Genomic DNA, 21,081 nt, shown 5'->3' with positions numbered 1-21,081 from the left:
CATGAGGTAGGCTTGTATATATTGTTTCTTGTTGTAAGTAGCAACCTCCAAATGTTGCTACTTACAAAGCTTCGTTCACTACCCTATCCTCGGGAAAATGGAGGGCTCCCTGGGAAATACATCGTTGAAGGGTCTCGATGAATTGTAATCAACATTTGCATAGTTTATAGTATCTTTGTAGGTTTGTACTGGGTTTGCACCACATTTTGTTGGCGTCGAAGATTGTGATGGCCTTAGTTTTTCTAACGTAATTCTTTCTTCTTCGCTTTCATTTTTGGTTCGTTTTGATTTTTGCTGTTGCTTGTCTTCTAACAGCACAATTGTTTGTTCTTCGCTCCACTATTGACACGTTCTGATACTCGCTTTCTCACCATCGCTTGTAATTCTCACTGCCACTTATCTTCTAGAGGAATAGTTCTTTGTTCTCTCTGTGGCATATCTTTTAGCCGCATATTTCTTTGTTCTTCACTTTCATTTTTAATTCGTTATACTCCTTGTTGTTGCCTGTATTGTAACCGCATATTTCTTTGTTCTCCGCTTTTATTGTTGACTTGTTTTAATTCTTACTGTCCCTTATCTTCAGTTTTAGATATTTTTCAATACCATTCACCTTAGCTGCTCGGATTGGTTTTTCACGTTTGATGGTCTAGGCTGTTCATTTGTCCTCCAGTCATTATGAAACTATTCAAAACGTCTGTTTTAAATATACTAATTGCACTTGGTATTTTATACTTAGCTATGTTTCTTTTGTAACATTGCATGCGTCATAGATATAAAAACGATACATTCACTTGTGGTGGGTGGGGGGGGGGGTGTAATTTATTCTCTTGAAATGTACTCATATACGTCACGTCAACGATATGATATTTATTCTCAATGATATTTTTCTTGTGTAATTTTGTCTGCATCATAGACACTAAAACCGATACAACCCCTTCTGAGGCAAATATGACGTCTGTATGCTTTCGGATGTATTCATACATATGACGTTAATCACGTGAATATTTTTTTCCCAAATTAAGGCTCTTCACAAATTTTCTTAAATTTGTGAAAATTTTTCCTTCGTTTTTGAAATGGGGGACTTTCAATCTTCAATAAAGGTTTCAACAAATAAGATTATCAATGATATGAATTCGCCCCTATCGACTTTCGATTTTTTTATGATTTGACTTCAGGTTTGTGGGGTTTTAACTTCTTGGAAACTTAATCATGTAAATGAAAATTACTATTAAGTGGCAACTGGATGAAAGCTCCCATTTGTGAATCAGTGTCAGCTGGGAACTGGTTCTCACAAGACAGTTTCTTTTAAAACACATTTTGTAATTTTTGGGTTACTGTGGGCTGAATTTTGCTCCTTACTAGGTTGTAACCACCACACTGCAACCATGATAAGAAAAACGAAGAAAGAGGCTGAACTTTATAATCTTTACCTGTGAGCAATCAAAATCTTAATTGGCCTTGGACCCTTTCCAACACGTTTTCCATCTAAGGCTTCCATAGCAGCTGCTGCTTCAGATGTTTTACTGAACTTTACATATGCTATCCCTAGAAAAAAAAGTAAGTCTTTGATGAGGTTTTTGATCTCTAGCAACTCAGCTCAGATATTTAATAGTTGCCAATAAGGTCTTGCAGTTCCTGTTAATATTATTGTGGGAATACAATTAGGCTTAAAGCAAAGGAATGTGTGTTGGTATATTTTACAGTTTTTGGTATATTTTACAGTTTTAAGTCGTGACAAAATATATTCCTCGCGAAGATTGGGAAAACCAGACAAAATAATATATCTATTTCGTCGATTACAAACCCCCCTTTTCCTGAAAAAAAAAATCTGAAAAATTTAATTTATTGTTCTACGAGCAAAATTTGAATTACTTATTGCAAGTTGAACTCATTCAATTTATCGGCGTGCGTAGCAGTAGCGTTGACTAAGTAAAGAGTGATATGTCTCCCTTGTGTTTTGGCCAGTTTGTAAAGAAAAGAGGGTCGTAAAAACTTGACTGGGCTCATTCAATCGGAAATGAGCAATTGAAGGGCAACAAAACTCTCCTCTGTGCCTTCTTATACCCCAGCATACACATAACCACCATGGCTTTGGAGGATCTTAATTCGTTCGCTCAGATTTATTTTAAGTTCCAATATATGTGTACCAGGCGGGAAATGACCCTTGCAGCCGCAGAGCAAGGACTTCAAATCATAAAGTAGACTTTCTCTTTGGGGATAAATTTTTGAACAAAATGTAAGCATGTCACACCCTGTTAAGAGCAAAATCTTGCAAAGAATCTAATGTGTGATTGGAGAAAGAAATCAAGGCATTTTCTCACGACCATGACCATGTCTTAACCTTTGTTGTGCCATGACCATGTCTTGCGGTTTTTCAAGTACTCAGTGCTGATTTTTTACTACACCAGCGATATCTGCTACCCAGATTACAATTCTAATACAAATTTATAGCAAAAACGTTCAGGTGATCCCTGCTCCTAGAACCTTCAACTCGATCTTCCGAGTCATTTTTATAAATTACCGACAACCCAATTCGGTAACTTGGGCATACTTAGTCTCTTTCTACTTATATTCACTGCTTTACCATGAATATATTCTGGTCCCAAAGAGACTCAAAGTGCCGAGACGTTTAGGTAGATTAGAGACAAAATATGTTAGCGCTTCTCTGCCTCTCCTCCAATTTAAAATTTGTGGTCCAAATGTCCCACCCACTAACCTATATTCCCTGAAATTTCAATTTGATCTCCTGAGCTGTTCTCAGGATTTTGCGGATACACTGATTTGATGACCAGACAACACGCTGTCTTTTGATTCACTTTTGCTCACAGAATGGACTTTAAGTCCCATAGCAGCTTACAGTGCCAAAAAGGTTTAGACAGACCCGAGAAAAACATATTTTGTCCTTCCTCTCGAAAAAAAGGAAGCCCCCATTCCCTTCCCCCTACCTAATCAAACAATACCTGAAAGTTTATAATTCACCCCCCCCCCCAAGCTGTTCTCGAGATATTTAGACATACTAATTTGATGACCTGAATACACACAGTGTCTTTCAATTTACTTCAGCCCCCCTCACAAATTCAAAATTTGAGGTCCACTCGACCTCCCCTCCAGTAACACCTGTAAGATGGAGTACAACTCCATCTTCAGGACATTCCCCGGATATTGTAGATAATTCGAAAGCTCGGCTGCAGTTAATGTACTTTGGTTTACTCAGATACACGTGACGTTTCCAAAAGTACACCCTTGGAAAACTCTGGGGACCTTATCCTAGCAAAGGATCCCTACGAGCTCCTAGTTGATTGGGCAACCAAACAGGGACGTCTTTTTTTTATACTAACTATCAGATTACGTAAATTAGGGTTATTATTCTAGGGTCTGTGGGGGTAATGTGGGACCTGGAGGCATACTCGTCAAACCTTAAGTGGTTTCTGAACAAAATAACTATCTCAAAATTTTGATGTCATAGCATGGGGCTTATGAGGGGAAGGGGGATAGAAAAGGGGTATGAAAGGGAGGTTGTTTGCCCTGCAATCACTTTTGGCCGTTATTAGGTGCAATCATCCCCATCTCAAGTTTCTATAGCCACTGCTTCCATAAGAAGTAGCTGTAAAAAAAAGACTTCTTCTCTGGCCCTGTTTTTAGGGAACTCACATACTGTTTTTTTTTCTGAATTGGGATTACCTTAACTCAAGGATTTAAAGATGGAATTTTCGAGGCAATCAAAACAAAGATTCAGGGTAAGGAAAATCTTGATGAGTAGGCCAAAGAAGCGCAACTAGGTCAAATCATAGAGAAAATGAATTTGTGGACATGTTTTGTAAAGGTATCACAAGTTGACAAGCATCACAAGAACGCAAACCGGAATTCCGCCACAGAAGTGCTTGAAAAATAATTAATAGTAATTATCCGAATTGTGTAGGAATCATCTAATTAATCTAGTAATTGAAGTGTGAGTAAATAATAATTAAGACGATTCGATGCCTCAATGAATCACTCTCGTGTGTTCATTATGACCATTTTTAGTTTGTGTGGCGAAGCTATTTAGAATTAATTGGGCTGTCTTGGTATAACTTTTAGAGCTCCGCTAAAGCGGCGTTCACATGCGTGTCTAGCTAGAATCCCATGTCTAAACATTTGTCTGGCAAGACATCAATGTCTAGATAACTACCGTTCACAAGTAAAATTTGGTGATTGGCTAGACAAGTTACAGCTAAGCATCTTTTTCTAGACTCTAGAACTCAAATTTTACGATTTTCGATTACAGCCATTCAGAATGTGTCAAGTTCCCCTATTTTTATCATCTATGTTTACATTTTTAAACTTAAATTTAATTTTTATTTTCTCATTAATTATTTAGATAATTTCGGAGACCACACTGCCTTTCCATGACGATAAAATAAAAGTCCAAAATAGGGATAAAATCCTTTTTAATAGACAGTGTATAATAAATTTCACAAAAAATACCAGATATTTCGGTCACATATCAGTGACCGTCATCAGTAGCAATAAGGCACACTAAGGCAATTGTTTTGGCTTGTCTCATCCATTATCTTGTAACAGTAAAAACAGGGGTTATAATTTTGAAAGTTTTACCCGCATAACCTATCTTGATTGGCTATAAATTACAACTTTAATCTATTCGAAACTAAATTTGTTGTTTTAGCTAAGCACTGAATTCTTCTTGGGAACGAAAGTTTCCTACACATTGATTTCTGGCCAGACACGTGTCTAGACATAAGATTTTTAGCTGAACACGCATGTGAACGCCGCTTAAGAGACGAGAATAAATGACAGAAAACTATAAACCAACACCTTCTTTCACAGAAATCTTCGAAAAAACAGTTTGAATTCCTTGGTTTTGTGCTGGAGACAGAAATGTTCAATTTTTATGAAATTTACATTATCAGAAAGCGTGAACTTTGTTTTTCAATTAAACGGAGCATAATTGTCTTATTCAGGGGCGTCGTTTGGGGGTGGCAAGGGGGGGGGCAGTTGCCCCCCAATAATGTGAAAAAAATATTATACATCTCATGCCCGTTGACTATCCAACTCTGGACCCCTCTTGCCCCCCCCCCAATAAAAATGCTGGAGATTAGCCCCTGGTCTTTTTATAGTTCCAGAAAGGGCATTCCCTAAAATTGCTCTTGCATACCTATTTGGAAAATGCTAAGAATCCGTTCAAAGGAATTTTTATTTGAGTATTTTGGTCCCTCTAGGAGTTCCTCTTATGGTAAAACCCGCATTGACTGATAAACTTTACTCACCAACAAAAGAAAACTCAGATTTCAATTATTTTCAGTTAAATTTCGCTGTCCAACCATAAAGTCTGGACAGTTTTGGGTGATAGGTAGTACCCTGAAAGAATTTGCTGATAGACCCTTTGTCTTTGAGATGGTCAGTCGACGCTGAGGCTCGCAAAGTGATTTTAAGATACTGTACTGGAATAAACAGCAAGTAGGTAGATGTTTAATTGAGCACCTAGGTTTAATGTTCTAGTTTTGACATACCTTATAGTTGTAAAGGTTGATACATCTTTGAATCTTGGCTTTAAGAAACCGACAATTGAATTTGATGAAAAAGCTTCATCTATTAGATAAGCTTTCAAAAATAGCCACGAGGTTACTTTAGTGGTGATGTTTTAGGAACTGCTCCATAAAAAATCTGGGCATCTCCCTACTAATACTACCAAACCATATTTAATTACAATTTGAGACGTAACAACTATATTTCAGGATTTCTAAACTAGTATAGCTTACAGTCATCACACAATCTAGGCCCAACATGGATTTCGGCAACACACAAATACTCAGGTTGTCAAAACTCGCTTTTAAAATTCTTCTAATGTTATTAGTCCAAAAAGTTGCCTTTTACTTTTTTATCATTAAAATTTGGCTTTCAAAATTATGTTTCTATGACATTTCCCAAAAGCTTTACCTTTAGCTTCTCCAGTTGACTTATCTTTCACAATCCAAACTTCCTCTACCTTTCCAAATTCTTCAAAGGCAGGTCGTAGCTCATCTTCTGTGACACCTTTATTGCAAACAACAAATAGTCTGGAGTATGGAGGGTCATCGTACTTTGTCTTACTTGAGTCTGAAGTTGAACCGTCAGATCTCATCCTTCTATCATTCATGGCGTTTTGCTTCAATTGCAAACTCACTTCTTCAAGTAAAATGAACTAAAAAAATATATGTTAAATTTTACCATTATTGTGGCACCTGGAATGCACAGATGAGCAGTGTCTCCATTTGTCAATTTCTGCCAAAGTTAGCCAAGCAATGTTAAAATCAATAACAAATTCAAGCACATCTTGTCGTGATTGAGTCAATATTACCTGACTGGCACCCAAGGCCGTAATAAAGGGAGGGGTTAGGGGGTTTGAACCCTTAAAATACTTCTCAAACTCATTTAATATATGGTAACAAAAATGCAGAAAAAAAGCCTACATATGCATTACTAGCCTACTATACTTTATCAAGCCCGCTTGATTTAGGAGCTCATAGGTGTAAGTTTTAAGCCCTTTGGGAAAAACGCTATCTAGGGCTTTTTTGGACAAGCCATATTTTTCTTTCTATTGTTTTTTCTTGTGCAATAGGATCCTCTTGGTCCAAAAACTCAAGCATTCATTTTTTAATCTGATCAGAGTACACAGTTTTGCCATTTTTGGGGCCCATTTTTAGGGGGACCATGCCCCAAACTTGTTTCTTTTTTATTTTAAGTTCCTCTTAGCCCACGAACTTGGAGCTACATGTGTATACAGATTAAAGCAAAATCGGACATGATCTCAGTCTATTGGATTGGTCATTTGACCAAAAGAGGTTGAAAGCATATGGTAGAAAATGAAAAACCTGCTTTTGGACTACAAACTTTCCTCTTCCTAACCATAGACATAAAACTGCAAGGAAGAAGAAGAAATTGTTGAGGCTTATAAATAATAAGAAAAAAAGGACTTAATGTCTAGTAATATTTAAAGTGGTAAGTAACAGAGTTTGAGCCCTGTTTAGAGAACGAATAAAGGAATATGAGGAGACCATCACAACATCCTTAAGATCCACCCCCAGATTTTCTGGAAGCATGACTCAGTAAACCAAAATATGGTAGACACACAGTTATGGGAAGGAACACTTACCAATTCTCTTCAAGGGTTATTAGGGGAAGATCTTGAAAGGATGCTGTCTTATTAAGTGTAAGTGGCCATCTAAATAATTAAGTCAGTCCAAGTTGTCAAATCTGTAATAACTCTGTAATTACTTTGCATATCAGCTCAGTCTCTTTGGAACTGAAGAAATGGTAGTAAAATTCTCAACTAACATCAGCTATATAGTAGATGACAAGGGTATTGAACAACTCTAGTGGCTCTTTTCTGTACTGATCCCACCTTTAAGTGATAAATTTGGTTCAGTGGATATCACACTGGGAAGCAGTAATCAAAATCTTAACAGACAAATAACTTTTAGAGAGTCAAAAGTGTCTGATATTGCAAGTGTGAAAGAATATTGCATTATAAAAGGGGACCTTGAAATGAGTGGCCACCTTCTGAATATTTGTTTCATGTTGAACCCAATTTAGGAGTTTTAAATCCTACATATTTAGAGTAAAACGATGAGTAAACAGCGACTTTTACCTAATAGGGGATGAAAAAATTCTCTAGCATCAAATGGATATTTTGTTACCTTTCATCCAATATTGCTGAGAGATTGTGTTTTCTAATGTACATTGGGCCCTTTATGTATTGGTACAAGAGTGAGTTATTTAGCTCCTGAACAAAGCATACTCCTACAAATTCTGACTCAAGTTGTTGTTGGATAGCTGCTAATTGAGTTTCATGCTGCTAAATAAGGCAGTAGAAGCACCTACCTCCATCCCTTCCCTCTCTAAAGGACATTAACATTTTAAAGCGTTGATAAGTTAATTTACTGCTCAAATGTAGCTCAAAGAAAGTGTTTTGAACACATCCCTTTGCCAAATCCTAATTTATAGAATTTTAAGGATTTATAAATCTACTACTAAATATAGGGGAAAGCATTGATATGGCTTAAAATCCCACTGAAACAATAGGAATTGGATTTCCAATGTTAGAGCCACTTAAAAACAAATTAAAAACATTTGGGAAAAAGACAGTTGGTGGGGAGGGGGGGCTAGATGCCATTAGATTACTTGGGACTCTCAAAAAGGGAACTAGAACTTTAAATTTCTAGTTAATTGAGTACCCTCCGAAGTTTAGCTCTTCCATAAAAGCCTTATATGCCCCCAAGCATAATTTGCAACCCTTCCCCCGGGCTCTGGGAGAGAGGGGGTATTTTGACCCCGAAGCTTTTATTATCTGATTGTTGAAATATTTTAATTAAATGATTATCAAAAATTTTTGATCGAGTGCGTTTGGAGAAAAGAGGGTGTTTGTGTGAGGGGGGCGGGGGTAGACGCCTTCCGTTTACTTTTGACTCTTATAAAAGTAACTAGAACTTTCAATTTCCCATCAAATTAGCCACTTCTGAAGTTTATACGATCACTCCTTACATAAAAACCTTAAATGCCCCCGATGCATAACTTACAACACTTGCCCACTCGCTCTGGGGGGTTGTGCCAAACCCAGGTTTTGTTTTTTTATAAACTATTTTGAACAAAATGACTATCTTCAATATTTTGTTCGGATGCATTTAGGGAAAAAAGGGCCCGGGAGGGCTAGTTGCCCTCCGATCACTTTTGACTAAAAATAACACTAGAAATTCCGGCTTGCAATCGAATGAGCTCCCTCTGAAGATTATACTGCCACCCCTTCCATAAAAACATTATATGCCCTGGGGTGGGCTCTGTTATCCCTGGAGTTTTGTTATCTGGTTTTTGGTCAATTTTGAACAAAATGACTATATAAAAATTTGATTGGACGCATTTGGGGAAAATAGGGTTGGTGGGGGGGGGCGGCTAGTTGTCTTCCGATCACTTTTGACTGTTAAAAAGGGAGCTAAAACTATGAATTTCTAATAATTTGAGTGCCCTCCGAAGTTTATACGACAACTTCTTCCATAAAAACCTTATATTCCTCGGAGGCATAACTTACAACACTTGCCCCTGGGTTCTGGGGTGGGCCGTGTTATCCCTGGAGTTTTTGTTATATTATTTTTGGACAATTTTTAACAAAACAGCTATGTAAAAAAAATTTTGCACACATTTGGGGAAAATAGGGTTGGTGGTGGGGGGGGGGGGGTACCGGATCACTTTTGACTCTTAAAAAGGGAGCAAAAACTTTGAATTTTATACGAAGTTTATACGACCACTTCTCCCATAAAACCTTATATGCCCTCAGGGCACTAGTTACAAACCTTAGTTCCTCCGCGCTCTGGGGGGTATGTTGACCCCCCGAAATTTTGTTATTGAATCGCTCGACTATTAAAAAAAAAAATGGCTATCGCAAATCCATCGGATGCACTTAAGGAAAACAGGGTGTAGGTGGGGGGGGGGGGGTAGATGTCCTGTGATCACTTTTGACTCTCAAAAGGTAACTGGAACTTTCAATTTCCAATCAAATAAGCTACCTCTGAACTTTATACAACCACCCTTTACATAAAAAGTTTAAATGTCCCCGGAACATAACTTAAAACACTTGCCACTGGGCTCTGGGCGTTTTGTCGACCCTGCAGTTTTTGTTATCTGATGTTTGAACTGTTTTCAATAAAATGGCTATCTCTAAATTTTTATTGTGTGGATTTGGGAAAAAAAAGGGCGTGGGGCTATTTTACCTCTGATCTCTTTTGACTCTTCAAAAGCGAACTAGAAATTTCAATTTCCAATCAAATGAACCCCTTCTGAAGTTTATACGAGGAGCCCTTCTATAAAAACCATATGTGCCCCAAGGGCACAACTTACAACGCCTGGGCCCTGGGGGGGGAGGGTGTCCAACCCGGAGATTATGTCAAATTCGATCGGACGCAATTGGGAAATATAGGGTTGGTGGGGGGCGGGGGCTAGTTGCCATTGGATCTCTTTTGACAGTTAAAAAGGGATCTAGAAATTTGAATATCTAATCATTTGAGCCCCTCCGAAGTTTACACGACCACCTCTCTCATAAAGCCCTATATACCCCAGGGGCAAAAGTTACAAACCTTAGTTCCTCCGCGCTCTCGGGGATATGTTGACCCAGAAGTTTTGTTATTTGATTGTTTGACTATTTCAAAGAAAATGGCTATCGCAAATCCATCGGATGCACTTAAGGAAAAGAGGGTGTAGGAGGGAGGGGGGGGGGAGATGTCCTACGATCACTTTTGACTCCTGAAAAGGTAACTGGAACTTTCAATTTCCAATAAAATGAGCTACCTTTGAACTTCATATGACAAGCCCCTTACATAAAAACCTTATATACCCCCAGGGCATAGCTTAAAATACTTGCCACTTGGCTCTGGGGCGTTGTGTCGATCCTGGAGTTTTTATTATTTGATGTTTGAAGTATTTTCAATAAAACGGCTACCTCAAAATTTTTATTTAGTGGATTTGGGGGAAAACGGGCGTGGGTGGGGGAAAAATGACCTCCAATCTCTTTTGACTCTTAAAAGGTGAACTAGAAATTTCAATTTTCAATCAAGTGAACCCCTTATAAAGTTTATACGAGGAGCCCTACAATAAAAACCATACATGCCCCCGGGGCATAACTTACAACACCTACGCCTGGGCCCTGGAGTGTTCTGTCCACCCCCGAGATTTTTTTTTTATCCAATTCTTGAACTAAGATTAAAATTTTTATCGGGTGCATTTGGAGAAAAAAGGGCATTGGAGACTATTTGCCCTCCGATCACTTTTGACTCCTAAAAAGGGCACTATGACTTCAGATTTTCAATTGAACGAGCCCCCTTCGAAGTTTATACGCCATCCCTTTCATATGAAGTGCCTTAGGGAAAAAAATGGAGCCTTATTCTATGTTGAACTTGAAGCTTTGTCATCTAATCGTTGGACTATCAGAGGCAACGCTGTAGCGTTGCCTATAGTAAAGGCCATACGGCTCCAATGTTTTATTTTTATTTTTTTCCAGAGGCACTTCATATGGAAGGGGTCGTCGTAGAAGCTTCAAAGGGGGCTCATTCGATTGGAAATCGAGAGTTCTAGTGCCCTATTTAATAGTCGAAAGTGATTGGAGGGCAACTACCCCCTCCCACGCCCATTCTTCCCCCAAACCCAGCCACTAAAAACTTTGCGATAGCCATTTTGTTCAGCGTAGTTGCTTTCTAGATAGAAAATTTGTTTTTGAGAAAGGTACTCCCCCACAACCCCTAGAGCACCGGGGTTAAGTTATGCCTTGGGGGCATATAAAGTTTTTATAAAAGGCGTTGTCGTAGAAACTTCAAAACAGGCTCATTCGATTGGAAATTAAAGGGCTAGTGCCCTTTTTAATAGTCGAAAATGATTGGAGGGCAACTAGCCCCCCCCCCCACCCCCATCATTCCCCAACATATCCAATCAAATTTTGAGATAGCCATTTTGTTCAGCGTAGTTGATTTCCAAATAGAAAATTTATTTTTGAGGCGGATACTCCCCCAAAACCCTAAGGGCAAGGGTTTTAAGTTATGCCCTGGGGGTATATAGGGTTTTTATATTAGTCGTTGTCGTAGAAACTTCAAAACAGGCTCATTCGATTGGAAATTAAAGGGCTAGTGCCCTTTTTCATAGTCGAAAGTGATTGGAGTGTAACTAGCCCCCCCCCACGCCGATCACTTCCCCAAACACATCCAATCAAAAATTTGAGATAGCAATTTTATTCAGCGTAGTTGATTTCCAGACCTAGAATAAGTTCTTAAGGAGAAAACTCTCCAGATGGTCACACGTAAAGGGTATTCAGTTGTGCAATGGGGGGCATATAATGTTTGTATAGACGGCGTGGTCTTAGAAGCGTAAATAAATGCTCAATCGGTTGGAATTTAAAGGAGTGGTGCTCTTTTTAATAGTCGAAAGATATTGGAGGGTACCTAACCCACCCCAACGCCCATCATTTCCCCAAACACATCCAATCAAAATTTTGAGATAGCCATTTTGTTCAGCGTAGTTGATTTCCAGATAGAAAATTTTTTGAGGAGGACACTCCCCCACAACCTTCAGGGCAAGGGTTTTAAGATATGACCTGGGGGCATATAAGGTTTTTATAGAAGGCGTTGTCGTAGAAACTTCAAAAAAGGCTCATTCGATTGGAAATTCAAAGGGCTAGTGTCCTTTTTGATAGTCGAAAGTGATTGGAGGGCAACTAGCCCCCCCCCCACTCCCATCATTCCCCCAAACACATCCAATCAAAATTTTGAGATAGCTATTTCGTTCAGCATAGTTGATTTCCAGATAGAAGATATATTTTTGAGGAGGACAATACCCCACAACCCGCAGGCCAAGGGTTTTAAGTTATGCCCTGGGGGCATATAAGGTTTTTATAGAAGGCGGTGTCATAGAAACTTCAAAAAAGGCTCATTCGATTAGATATTGAAAGGGCTAGTTCCCTCTTCGATATTAAAAAGTGAAGGGAGGTTACTTAACCCCCCTCTCACTTCCATCTTTCCCCAAAATACCTCCAATAAAAATTTTGAGATAGCCATTTTATTAAACGTAGTTTTAAGGTCTGGGAATTAGGTATTTGAGGATGACAACTCCCCCACAGCCCTCGGGGCAAGAGTTGTAATTTAAGGATTCTCCGAGTCCTTCCCATTATTTCTTATGGAAGGGATGCTCGTATAAACTTTGGAGAAGTCTCATCTGACTGAAAATTGAAAGTTCTTGTTCACTTTTTAAGCGTCAAAAGAGATTGGAGGTGGACTAGCCCCCCCCCCCCTCCGCCACGCCCTAAATGCATCAGTTAACAATTTTGAGATGGATATTTTATTAAAATAGTTCAAAATTCTTATAACAAAAAACTCCGGTGTCGACACAACCCACCAGGGCCCGGGGGGTAGGCGCTGTACGTTATGCCCTTGGGCATAACTTATTAAAGGGGGTTTATAACTTATGGGAAGGGGTTTTGTATGGGAAGAACACATAGGAAATCTATTGAAATTATCCAAATATAAGGTTAAAATACATACTCTGAGATAGATGTAAAATTGCTTTGGCAGGCAAAATCCTATTAAAGTCAATTCAAAACAGTTGTGATCCCTTTGTGTCAGCAAGTGAAAGGGTCTAAGCCTCCTTATTGAAGCTATTTTTTCAATCCATTCATCGTTGTCAATCGCTGTCCATAAATTGTGCAAGCTGTCTATTGTTCATATATAAGGTTTTTCCTTATAGTAGGTTTTATGGCTTCTGCAATGAGGCGATACCCAAACTCTTGTTTGTAGTTATTTTTATTCGATTCAAACTTCCTTTGCATATTCAATTTCAGTTTCACTTGTTTTATGATTTCTTTGTTAATTTACATTAATATACATTGTATTTTTATTCGCATTTATTGTTATTTAATTTCTGTTTGTTTTAAGTTTCATTTATGCTTTAATAGGAAAATATTTTTTTTCGTTTTAAGCTTGATTTTCATATTCAATCAAAGCATCGCTTGCATTAAGATCTATTTATTCATTTATATTATTACTTGTTGTATGTTTTTTGTTATGATTGTTTACTTAATTTTTGTTCGTTTTGGGTTTCATTTACTCTTCAATAGTAATTTCTGTTCGTTTTTGAGTTTGAATTTTAACAGGTATTTGTATCTCCTGAGCTTAAGTTTAAAATGGCCTTTACTTTTCTTTGAAAAACTTATTTTTCGGGAAGTGTTTTTTAATTAATTTTAAACAAAATGGTAATCTCAAAATTTTAATCAGATTCATTTGGGGAAACTTTTGATGATTCTTAAAAAGGTAAATAGAAATGTCAATTTCCAATCAAATAAAAAAATTCGATCGGACGCATTTGGGGGAAAAAGAGTTGGCGGAGAGGGGGGCTAGTTGCCATTGGACCACTTCTAACTCTTAAAAGAGAATTAGAACTTTCGATTTTTAATCATTTGCGTCCCTTCCGCGGTTTATACGATCACTTCTTCCATAAAAACTTTATATGCCCCCAGGGTATAAGTTAAAACCCTTCCCCCGGGCTCTTGGAGGGGGGGGGGGGGGAGGTTAAACCCGATGTTTTTGTTATATGATCGTTGGACTATTTCAAACTAACTTGCAATCCAAAAAATTTGATTGGATGCATCTGGGGAAAAGAGGGTGTGTGTGTTGGGGGGGGGACTAGTTGCCCTACGATCCCTTTTCACTAAAAAAAGGTAATTAAAACTTTCAATTTCCAATCAAATGAGCCACCTCTTAAGTTTACACAACCTTGCCCCCGGGCTCTGGGGGGGTTGTGTCGATCCCCGGAGTTTTTATTATCTGATTTTTGCATTATCTACAAAATGACTAGCTCAAAATTTTTATCGGATGGGTTTGGAGAAAAAGGGTGTGGAGAGGGGGGGGGGTTCTAGTTGCCCTCTGATCTCTTTTGACTCTTAAAAAGTGAGCTAGAACTTTCAGTTTCCCGTCAAATGAGCCATCTCTGAAGTTTATACGAGCAACCCTTCTATAAGAACAATAGATAACCCAAGGGCCTAACTTACAACGCCTGTCCCAGGCCCTGGGGGGTTGCGTCGACCCCGGAGTTTTCGTTATGTGATCTTTGATCTTTGAACAAATGGCTATCTTAAATTTTTTATCAGATGTATTTTGGGGAAAAAAGGCATGGGAGGGGGGCTAGTTGCCCTCCGATCTCTTTTGATTCTTAAAAAGTGAAATAGAACTTCCAATTTCCAATCCAATGAGCGCTCTCTAAAGTTTATACAAGCCTCCGTCCCATAAGAACCATATATGCCCCCAGGACATAAATTACAATACCTGCCACTGGGTCCTGGAGGGTTGTGTTGATCCTGGAGTTCTGTTATATGATTTTTCAACTATTTTAAAAAATGGCTATATCAAAATTTTTATTGGATGTATTTTGGGAAAAAAGGGCGTCGGGGGGGGGGGGGGGGTTAGTTGTCCTCCATTCATATTTGACTCTTAAAAAAGATACTAGAACTTTCAATTTCCACTCAAATGTGCACCCTCTGAACTTTATATGACGACCCCTCCATATAAAGTACTCTCTGGGAAAAAATGTGATAAATAATAAAACATTGAAGCCAAATGAATGTTATATTCGGACTCAGAATGAAATTCGAATCCTAAAGGTAGCTATGTACATTTCTTAGCTATCTCATTAGTGACTTAATCAGAAAATTTACTATGGACTCATATACAAAAGTTTTGTCCACCTAGCAACCATTTTCAGTAAATTTGCGATTAATAACATGATTTAGCTAGGATGCAAGGCCGTATCCAGGGTGGGGGGGTTACCCGGTTTGAACCCCCCCCCCCCCGAAATATTTGTTTGACTCGTAAAAACGTAACAAAAATGGACATAAACAAATTTTGTATACGTTTTTTGAGGTTTTTTATGTACCCCCCCCCCAAAAAAAAAATTAGTAACTCCCCCCGACCAACCAAAAATCCTGGATGCGCTTCTGCTAGGATGAAAGTGAATATATCACTTGATGCCTTTTTTTCATGCTCTTTCATAACTCAATGATTGCTTCTGGGGAAATTAGATTTCGAGCCCTTAAAGGGCTCAAAACAGCCCATAGCAACCAAAAGTTTACAAACATGTTTGTGAAAAAAAAAATGGTAAGTAAGAGAAAATTGCTATTTGCAGCTGATTCAGGAGTGGTAATTATTATTTTCTTTAGTCTCAAGACTAAAATATTATCTTGAAACCAAATTTGCACGAATTTTAAATAAGGGCTAGAAACCCCTTCAAAAGTTAGGTCAGATTTACTGTGATGTAATTTTCAATATTAGATTTTGTTATCAAGACTAAGGTAAATAATAGGGCAGTTCTTTTGCACTAAGATCTTACATTCAAGATCTCACATCTTTCTGCAAAGATTTCCATTCTTTTGTTCATCTTTGTTCCAAGATCTTACAGCTCACTGATGTTACCAAAAAGCGTGAAACACGCCATCATTCTGCCACATAAAACAATGATGAGCGAACTTTGATGATATAGTAATGATTATTCTTAGATAGCAGAATGATGAAAGACGTTTGCAAAAGAACACTATAAGATGTAAGATCTTAGCGCTAAAATTTCACTTCTAAGCATTCTTTGTCAAATATGTAAGATCTTAGCACAAAGATGAGTAAAAGAACGGTCCCAATAATAACCATTCCTGAATGAGCAGCAAATGGCAATTTTTTCTCACTAGACAGTTTTTATTAGAAACATGAAAAGAAAGAAAGATTTTTTTTTTTTTTTGAAAAGAAAGAAAGATTTATTTAAAAAACAACATATCAACAAAAATTATTACTTCCTCCCCCAAAAAGCAAAGCTTGTCCGTGGGGGAGGTAGAGAAAACAAGATCCTTAAAACAAAGAACACTTGGCCACCGATACCACTAATACCATCACACTAAACAATAAATACAAAATAATATCATATATTATACTTCCTCTGGGAACATCATATCAACAAAACCCCCACAATCAATAAATCAATCAATCAATCAAAACTCATATTCAGCAAAAAGCAGTTCCTTAATGATTTTTTTTAAAAATATTGGGGTCACCAATAGTCTTAATATCACTATTCAAACTATTCCATTTCTGTGTACCTCTAAAAAACAGAAAAACATGAACGGGAAGATATACCTCTAGGTACACAGAAGTCCGCGCTACCCCTTGTATCATGAGAATGAACAGTAGACCTAATGGACAATAAATCCTCAAAACAACGAGGCTGAACATCCTGCTGCAGTCCAAAAATAAACCACACTACATAGAACTCACGAAGGCCTGCAGCCAGCAAAATTTTTAAAGTTGGGTAAATTTCTCGAACAGACCTACGTGGAGATATACCGGCTAAAATTCCTACGGCATTATTTTGTAGAATTCTTATTGGTTTTAAGATGGAAGAAAAAGTAGAGAACCAAATACTCGAGCAATAAAGTATATACAGGTTTATTAAAGAAAAATAAAGATGGCAAAGGACAGACTTGGGAAAAAAATGTTGGGGTTTCTTCATTATACCGGGATTTCTTGTCAAAATTTTGCTAGTCAAAGTTACATGTTCCTTAAAAGATAGAGTTTCATCTATTACAATCCCAAGGTATTTAAAAGACGCAGTCCGTTTTATAACACCATTGGGCATATCTAGTTCCTTGATCCATGGGTAAAAGTTTGATGATCGCGAGAAAATAATAGAGTTAGACTTAGCCATGTTAATCCTTAATTTATATACCCTCAGCCATTTTATAATTCTATTAACTGATTCCTTCATGGAAATCTGCAGCAACCCCGCCGTTTTAGCTGTGCTAATGGCTGTTGGGTCATCAGCAAAAAGTGAAACTGTTTTATTTCTCGGGTTTACCGTTAGTTCATTTATTCTATAGCAAAAATTATTCAGACAATTTGGTAAATCATTAATAAATATCAAGAATAATATAGGACCGAGAACTGATGCTTTCGGAACACCTTCTTCAATACGCTTTTTTTCGGAAGAAGAATCATTTAGTTGGACATACTGATAATGATTACTGGTAAGCTGGAAAGTGCATTGAGCATATGACTTCAAATAATAATGAATTAGCTGTTGCTACCCCTCCAAACCTGAATACATATTTCAACCCCAAAAGTGGCAGTTTCTCTACAATTGACCTACAAATTGTGTCTTTAAATATTTTGAATAAAATTTATATAAATAAAATTGATAGTCTATGTACTGACCCCTTTGCCATAGTTTGCTCCCTAAACGAACCTGCTGAAACCCTATCACATACCTCCAAATATATCAACACTAAAGCATTTTGGCCTATGTTCCAAAATAAGCTAAATAATGAAATTATAAGTTTCACCCCAAATTAATGCATTTCAAACTCAACAGTTGACGCACAAGCTAAAGCTTTGGCATCTATATTAATAAATACGTCTAATCATGCTGTCCCCATGACCACGCCCAGGAAAACCTTCCCTAAACATATTCCCAAAGAATGGTGGACAAATAAAGGCCAAAATAAATGGAGAAAAAAAAGGCAGCTAGGAGAACATTCTTTAAAAAACCATCACCTACTACATATTTTAAAAAAAATTACAAGCAGAATCTAATCTAAAAAGAACCATAATAAATGCTAAATATAACTACTGGAATAATTTTGCAAATAATCTCTCCAGAGAAACACATGAGCCAATTATACATAAAGTCATAAGCCACATCTGTGGGAAAAAAACTTCCCTCGGCACACTCCTGTATGAGCTTATACAGAATAATACCCATTATGACAATGATAATAAAAAGGCTTAAGCAATTCGTAACTCTTTTTGTTAATAAGTTAACTTCAAACAACTGTAGCAAAATAATCCCAATTCCTCTGAACCCAAGTTACCAACCTCGCCCAGGATCCGAGTATATAACCAGCCCATTTTCAATCCAGGAAATGAAAAATGCAATGCATCATATTAGGACCAAGACTACCAGCAGCTATGACAATATACACCCTACATGGATAAAGAATCTCACCCCTTCATACAAACAGGAGCTTCTAAACTGTTATAATCATGCTTGGGCTTCATCTATGTTCCCAAATATCTGGAAATGTTTGTCCCTCTTACCAATCCTAAAGAAAAACAAACCCAAAAATAACCCAGAGTCCTATAGGCCCATAATGATTACTCCTGTGATGGGGAAAATAATGGACAAAATGATGTATTACCGACTCCTTTGGTTTGTTGAAAAAAATAATATGATCCCTCACACTCAAAATGGCTTCAGGAAACACCATTCCTCAACAGATGCTTTCATATTGTTAACAAATGCAATAAATGAATCATTCTCAAAAAATAATGTCCTAGTTGCAGCTTTCCTAGATTTTGAAGGGGCATATGACAATGTGAATCACCAAATCCTTTTAATTAAAGTTGCAAACCTTGGACTACCCACCAAGCTAGTATCTTTAATAAAATCTTTCATAGAATTGCGAAGTTTCATTGTTTGTGTAGGTTCAGGCCTCTTCACCCCAAAAGACAATAACCAAAGGCCTTCCTCAGGGAGCAGTTCTCAGCTGCCTCCTTTTTGCCCTGTATCTCTGGGACATGAATCTCCCACACACGAATCTACAATATACTGATGATCTGGTACTATGGTCATCTGGCAACACCTTTGAGATTGCACAGTCAAAGCTGCAAAGTCAATTTTTGAATGTGAAATTTTTTGTCAATATTCAGATTTACCAATTGCAACCACCAAGTCAAAAATAGTTCAATTTAACTAAAAGTAAAATCATGTTATTTTAAGATTTACTCTAAAGAGAGAAACTATTCCTGAAGATAAGCATATTAATTAACTTGGGCTCATAGTTGATCACAATCTTAATTTCAACCCCCTCATTTCAAACTCAATAAAAAATGCTACAGAAAAACAACTGTTCTAAAAAAACGTCTTTCTACACAATGGGACTCTAAGGATAAAACCTTAATCCAGTTTTATAAATCACATCTAAGACCCCATATTGACTATGGGCTCATCGTCTATGGTGCATGTGCAAAGACCCAGATACAAAAAATTGAAACGATACAAAATGATATAATACGTCTCATATTTGGTCTTAGGAAACCCACAAGTACCAAGTTTCTGCTTATTGAGAGTGGATTAATAACGATAAGGGAGAGACATTGATTTCTTTTGACAAAATATCTTACAAAAATTGAATCAAATAGCTCACACACACTGCATAATTGGTTGAGAAATCCAGCCATGTATAAAGGCATTGCAAATGAGTATGCCAATATTAAGAAGAAATTCCTTGTACCCGCAAAGTCTATTGCACCTACTTTCCCCAAATCCCTTCCATGGAATTGGTCAATCCCCATAATAAATACTGATTTCTCAAAGTGGACTAAAGATTTAACCCCCATTGCTTTTGTCCAGAAAAAAATTGCTGAACTTAATACAATTACTTATAAAAACCATTTCCAAATATTTGTTGATTGGTCCAAAATGAATGAGAAGGTAGAAAGTAGTATTTTCCTTCCTCACTTTAAAATTGCAAGGGTTGTGAGATTGTATAGCATTGCATCAATAATGTCTGCAAAGTTAAATACCATATTCATGACAATAGGACACCTGATGAACAATAAAACATTGGTTGCTCATTAAAAAAATGTTATAGTTTATTCTGACTCTTTATCAAGCCTTGAGATGCTGTCTTCAGCTCCTCAGTATAAGCTGGATATTGACACTTATCATTGTCTCAGTATTGTAGATAATCTTGCTTCAAGTGGCATAAGAACTTATTTTCAGTATATTCTTAGCCACTCTGGTATAAGTGGTAATCATCAGGTTGATGAAATAGCAAAAAATGCTATAAATATTGACCAGCCAAGTTGGAGATCAATTGTCATTACATATGTATGCCTACGGAGACCAATAAATATTAATTTTTATAAGAAAATTCCTATCTTATCCCCTTGTTCCATTCGATATTTTTCTAAAATGTATGATGGAATTTTTTATGGAACAAATGGTATAAATTTTTTTGTATTCTCATATGAGTTCCCTAATTCAAACGGTTCAATTCCCCTGTCCCCTATTTATAGCACTTGTAATATGAATAATGAAACAATTGACCATTGCCTAATTGAATGTAATATGCTGACGTCTGCACAACATACCTTGCTGTGTAAACTGTTAAAATGCTTCAAACACCACGAAATCTCACTATCAGCCAATAGCCTAGTCAACTATATCTGTACACAGAACATCGAAACCGACATCTATCTTCTTAAATTTGAACTCATAGAGTCGAAAGATCTACTGAAAGATATCTGAAAATTTCTAATAAATAAAAGACAATCAAGCCAGTAGCTCTGTAGCCCACAGAGTGAAGCAAAAGGAAAAGGGCTAAATAGTATTACTGAAAAGCCCACCTGCTGTTAAATAGAAGAAGAAGAAGAAGATTACTTAAAAAACTTCTTAAAAAATTAGTGTTTTCCTTCCTCACCTGAAAATTGCAATGGGGGAGAGATTATTTAATAATTTATCTATAATGTCTGCTGAGTTAAATGC

General features: G+C 37.2%; 1 protein-coding gene across 3 annotated transcripts in view; it reads right to left on the bottom strand.

Moving 5' to 3' along the window:
• Positions 1–21,081, bottom strand: part of LOC148949397 (RNA-binding protein 45-like) — a 223,149-nt gene that overhangs the window by 53,672 nt on the left and 148,396 nt on the right. For all 3 annotated transcript variants that reach the window (XM_089093419.1, XM_089093421.1, XM_089093420.1), the window contains exons 2-3: positions 5,935–6,178; positions 1,431–1,545 (exon numbers count right to left, since the gene is read on the bottom strand). In XM_089093419.1, the coding sequence (XP_088949545.1) occupies positions 1,431–1,545; positions 5,935–6,178 (359 nt within the window). The remainder of the gene's footprint in view (positions 1–1,430; positions 1,546–5,934; positions 6,179–21,081) is intronic.

Source organism: Artemia sp. Qi Xiang Cuo, chromosome 8 (genome assembly GCF_049724085.1).
Source record: "Artemia sp. Qi Xiang Cuo chromosome 8, ASM4972408v1, whole genome shotgun sequence".
NCBI lineage: Eukaryota > Metazoa > Arthropoda > Branchiopoda > Anostraca > Artemiidae > Artemia > Artemia sp. Qi Xiang Cuo.
Note: the sequence above shows the minus strand (reverse complement) of the source record. Positions and strands in the feature narration are given on the sequence as shown.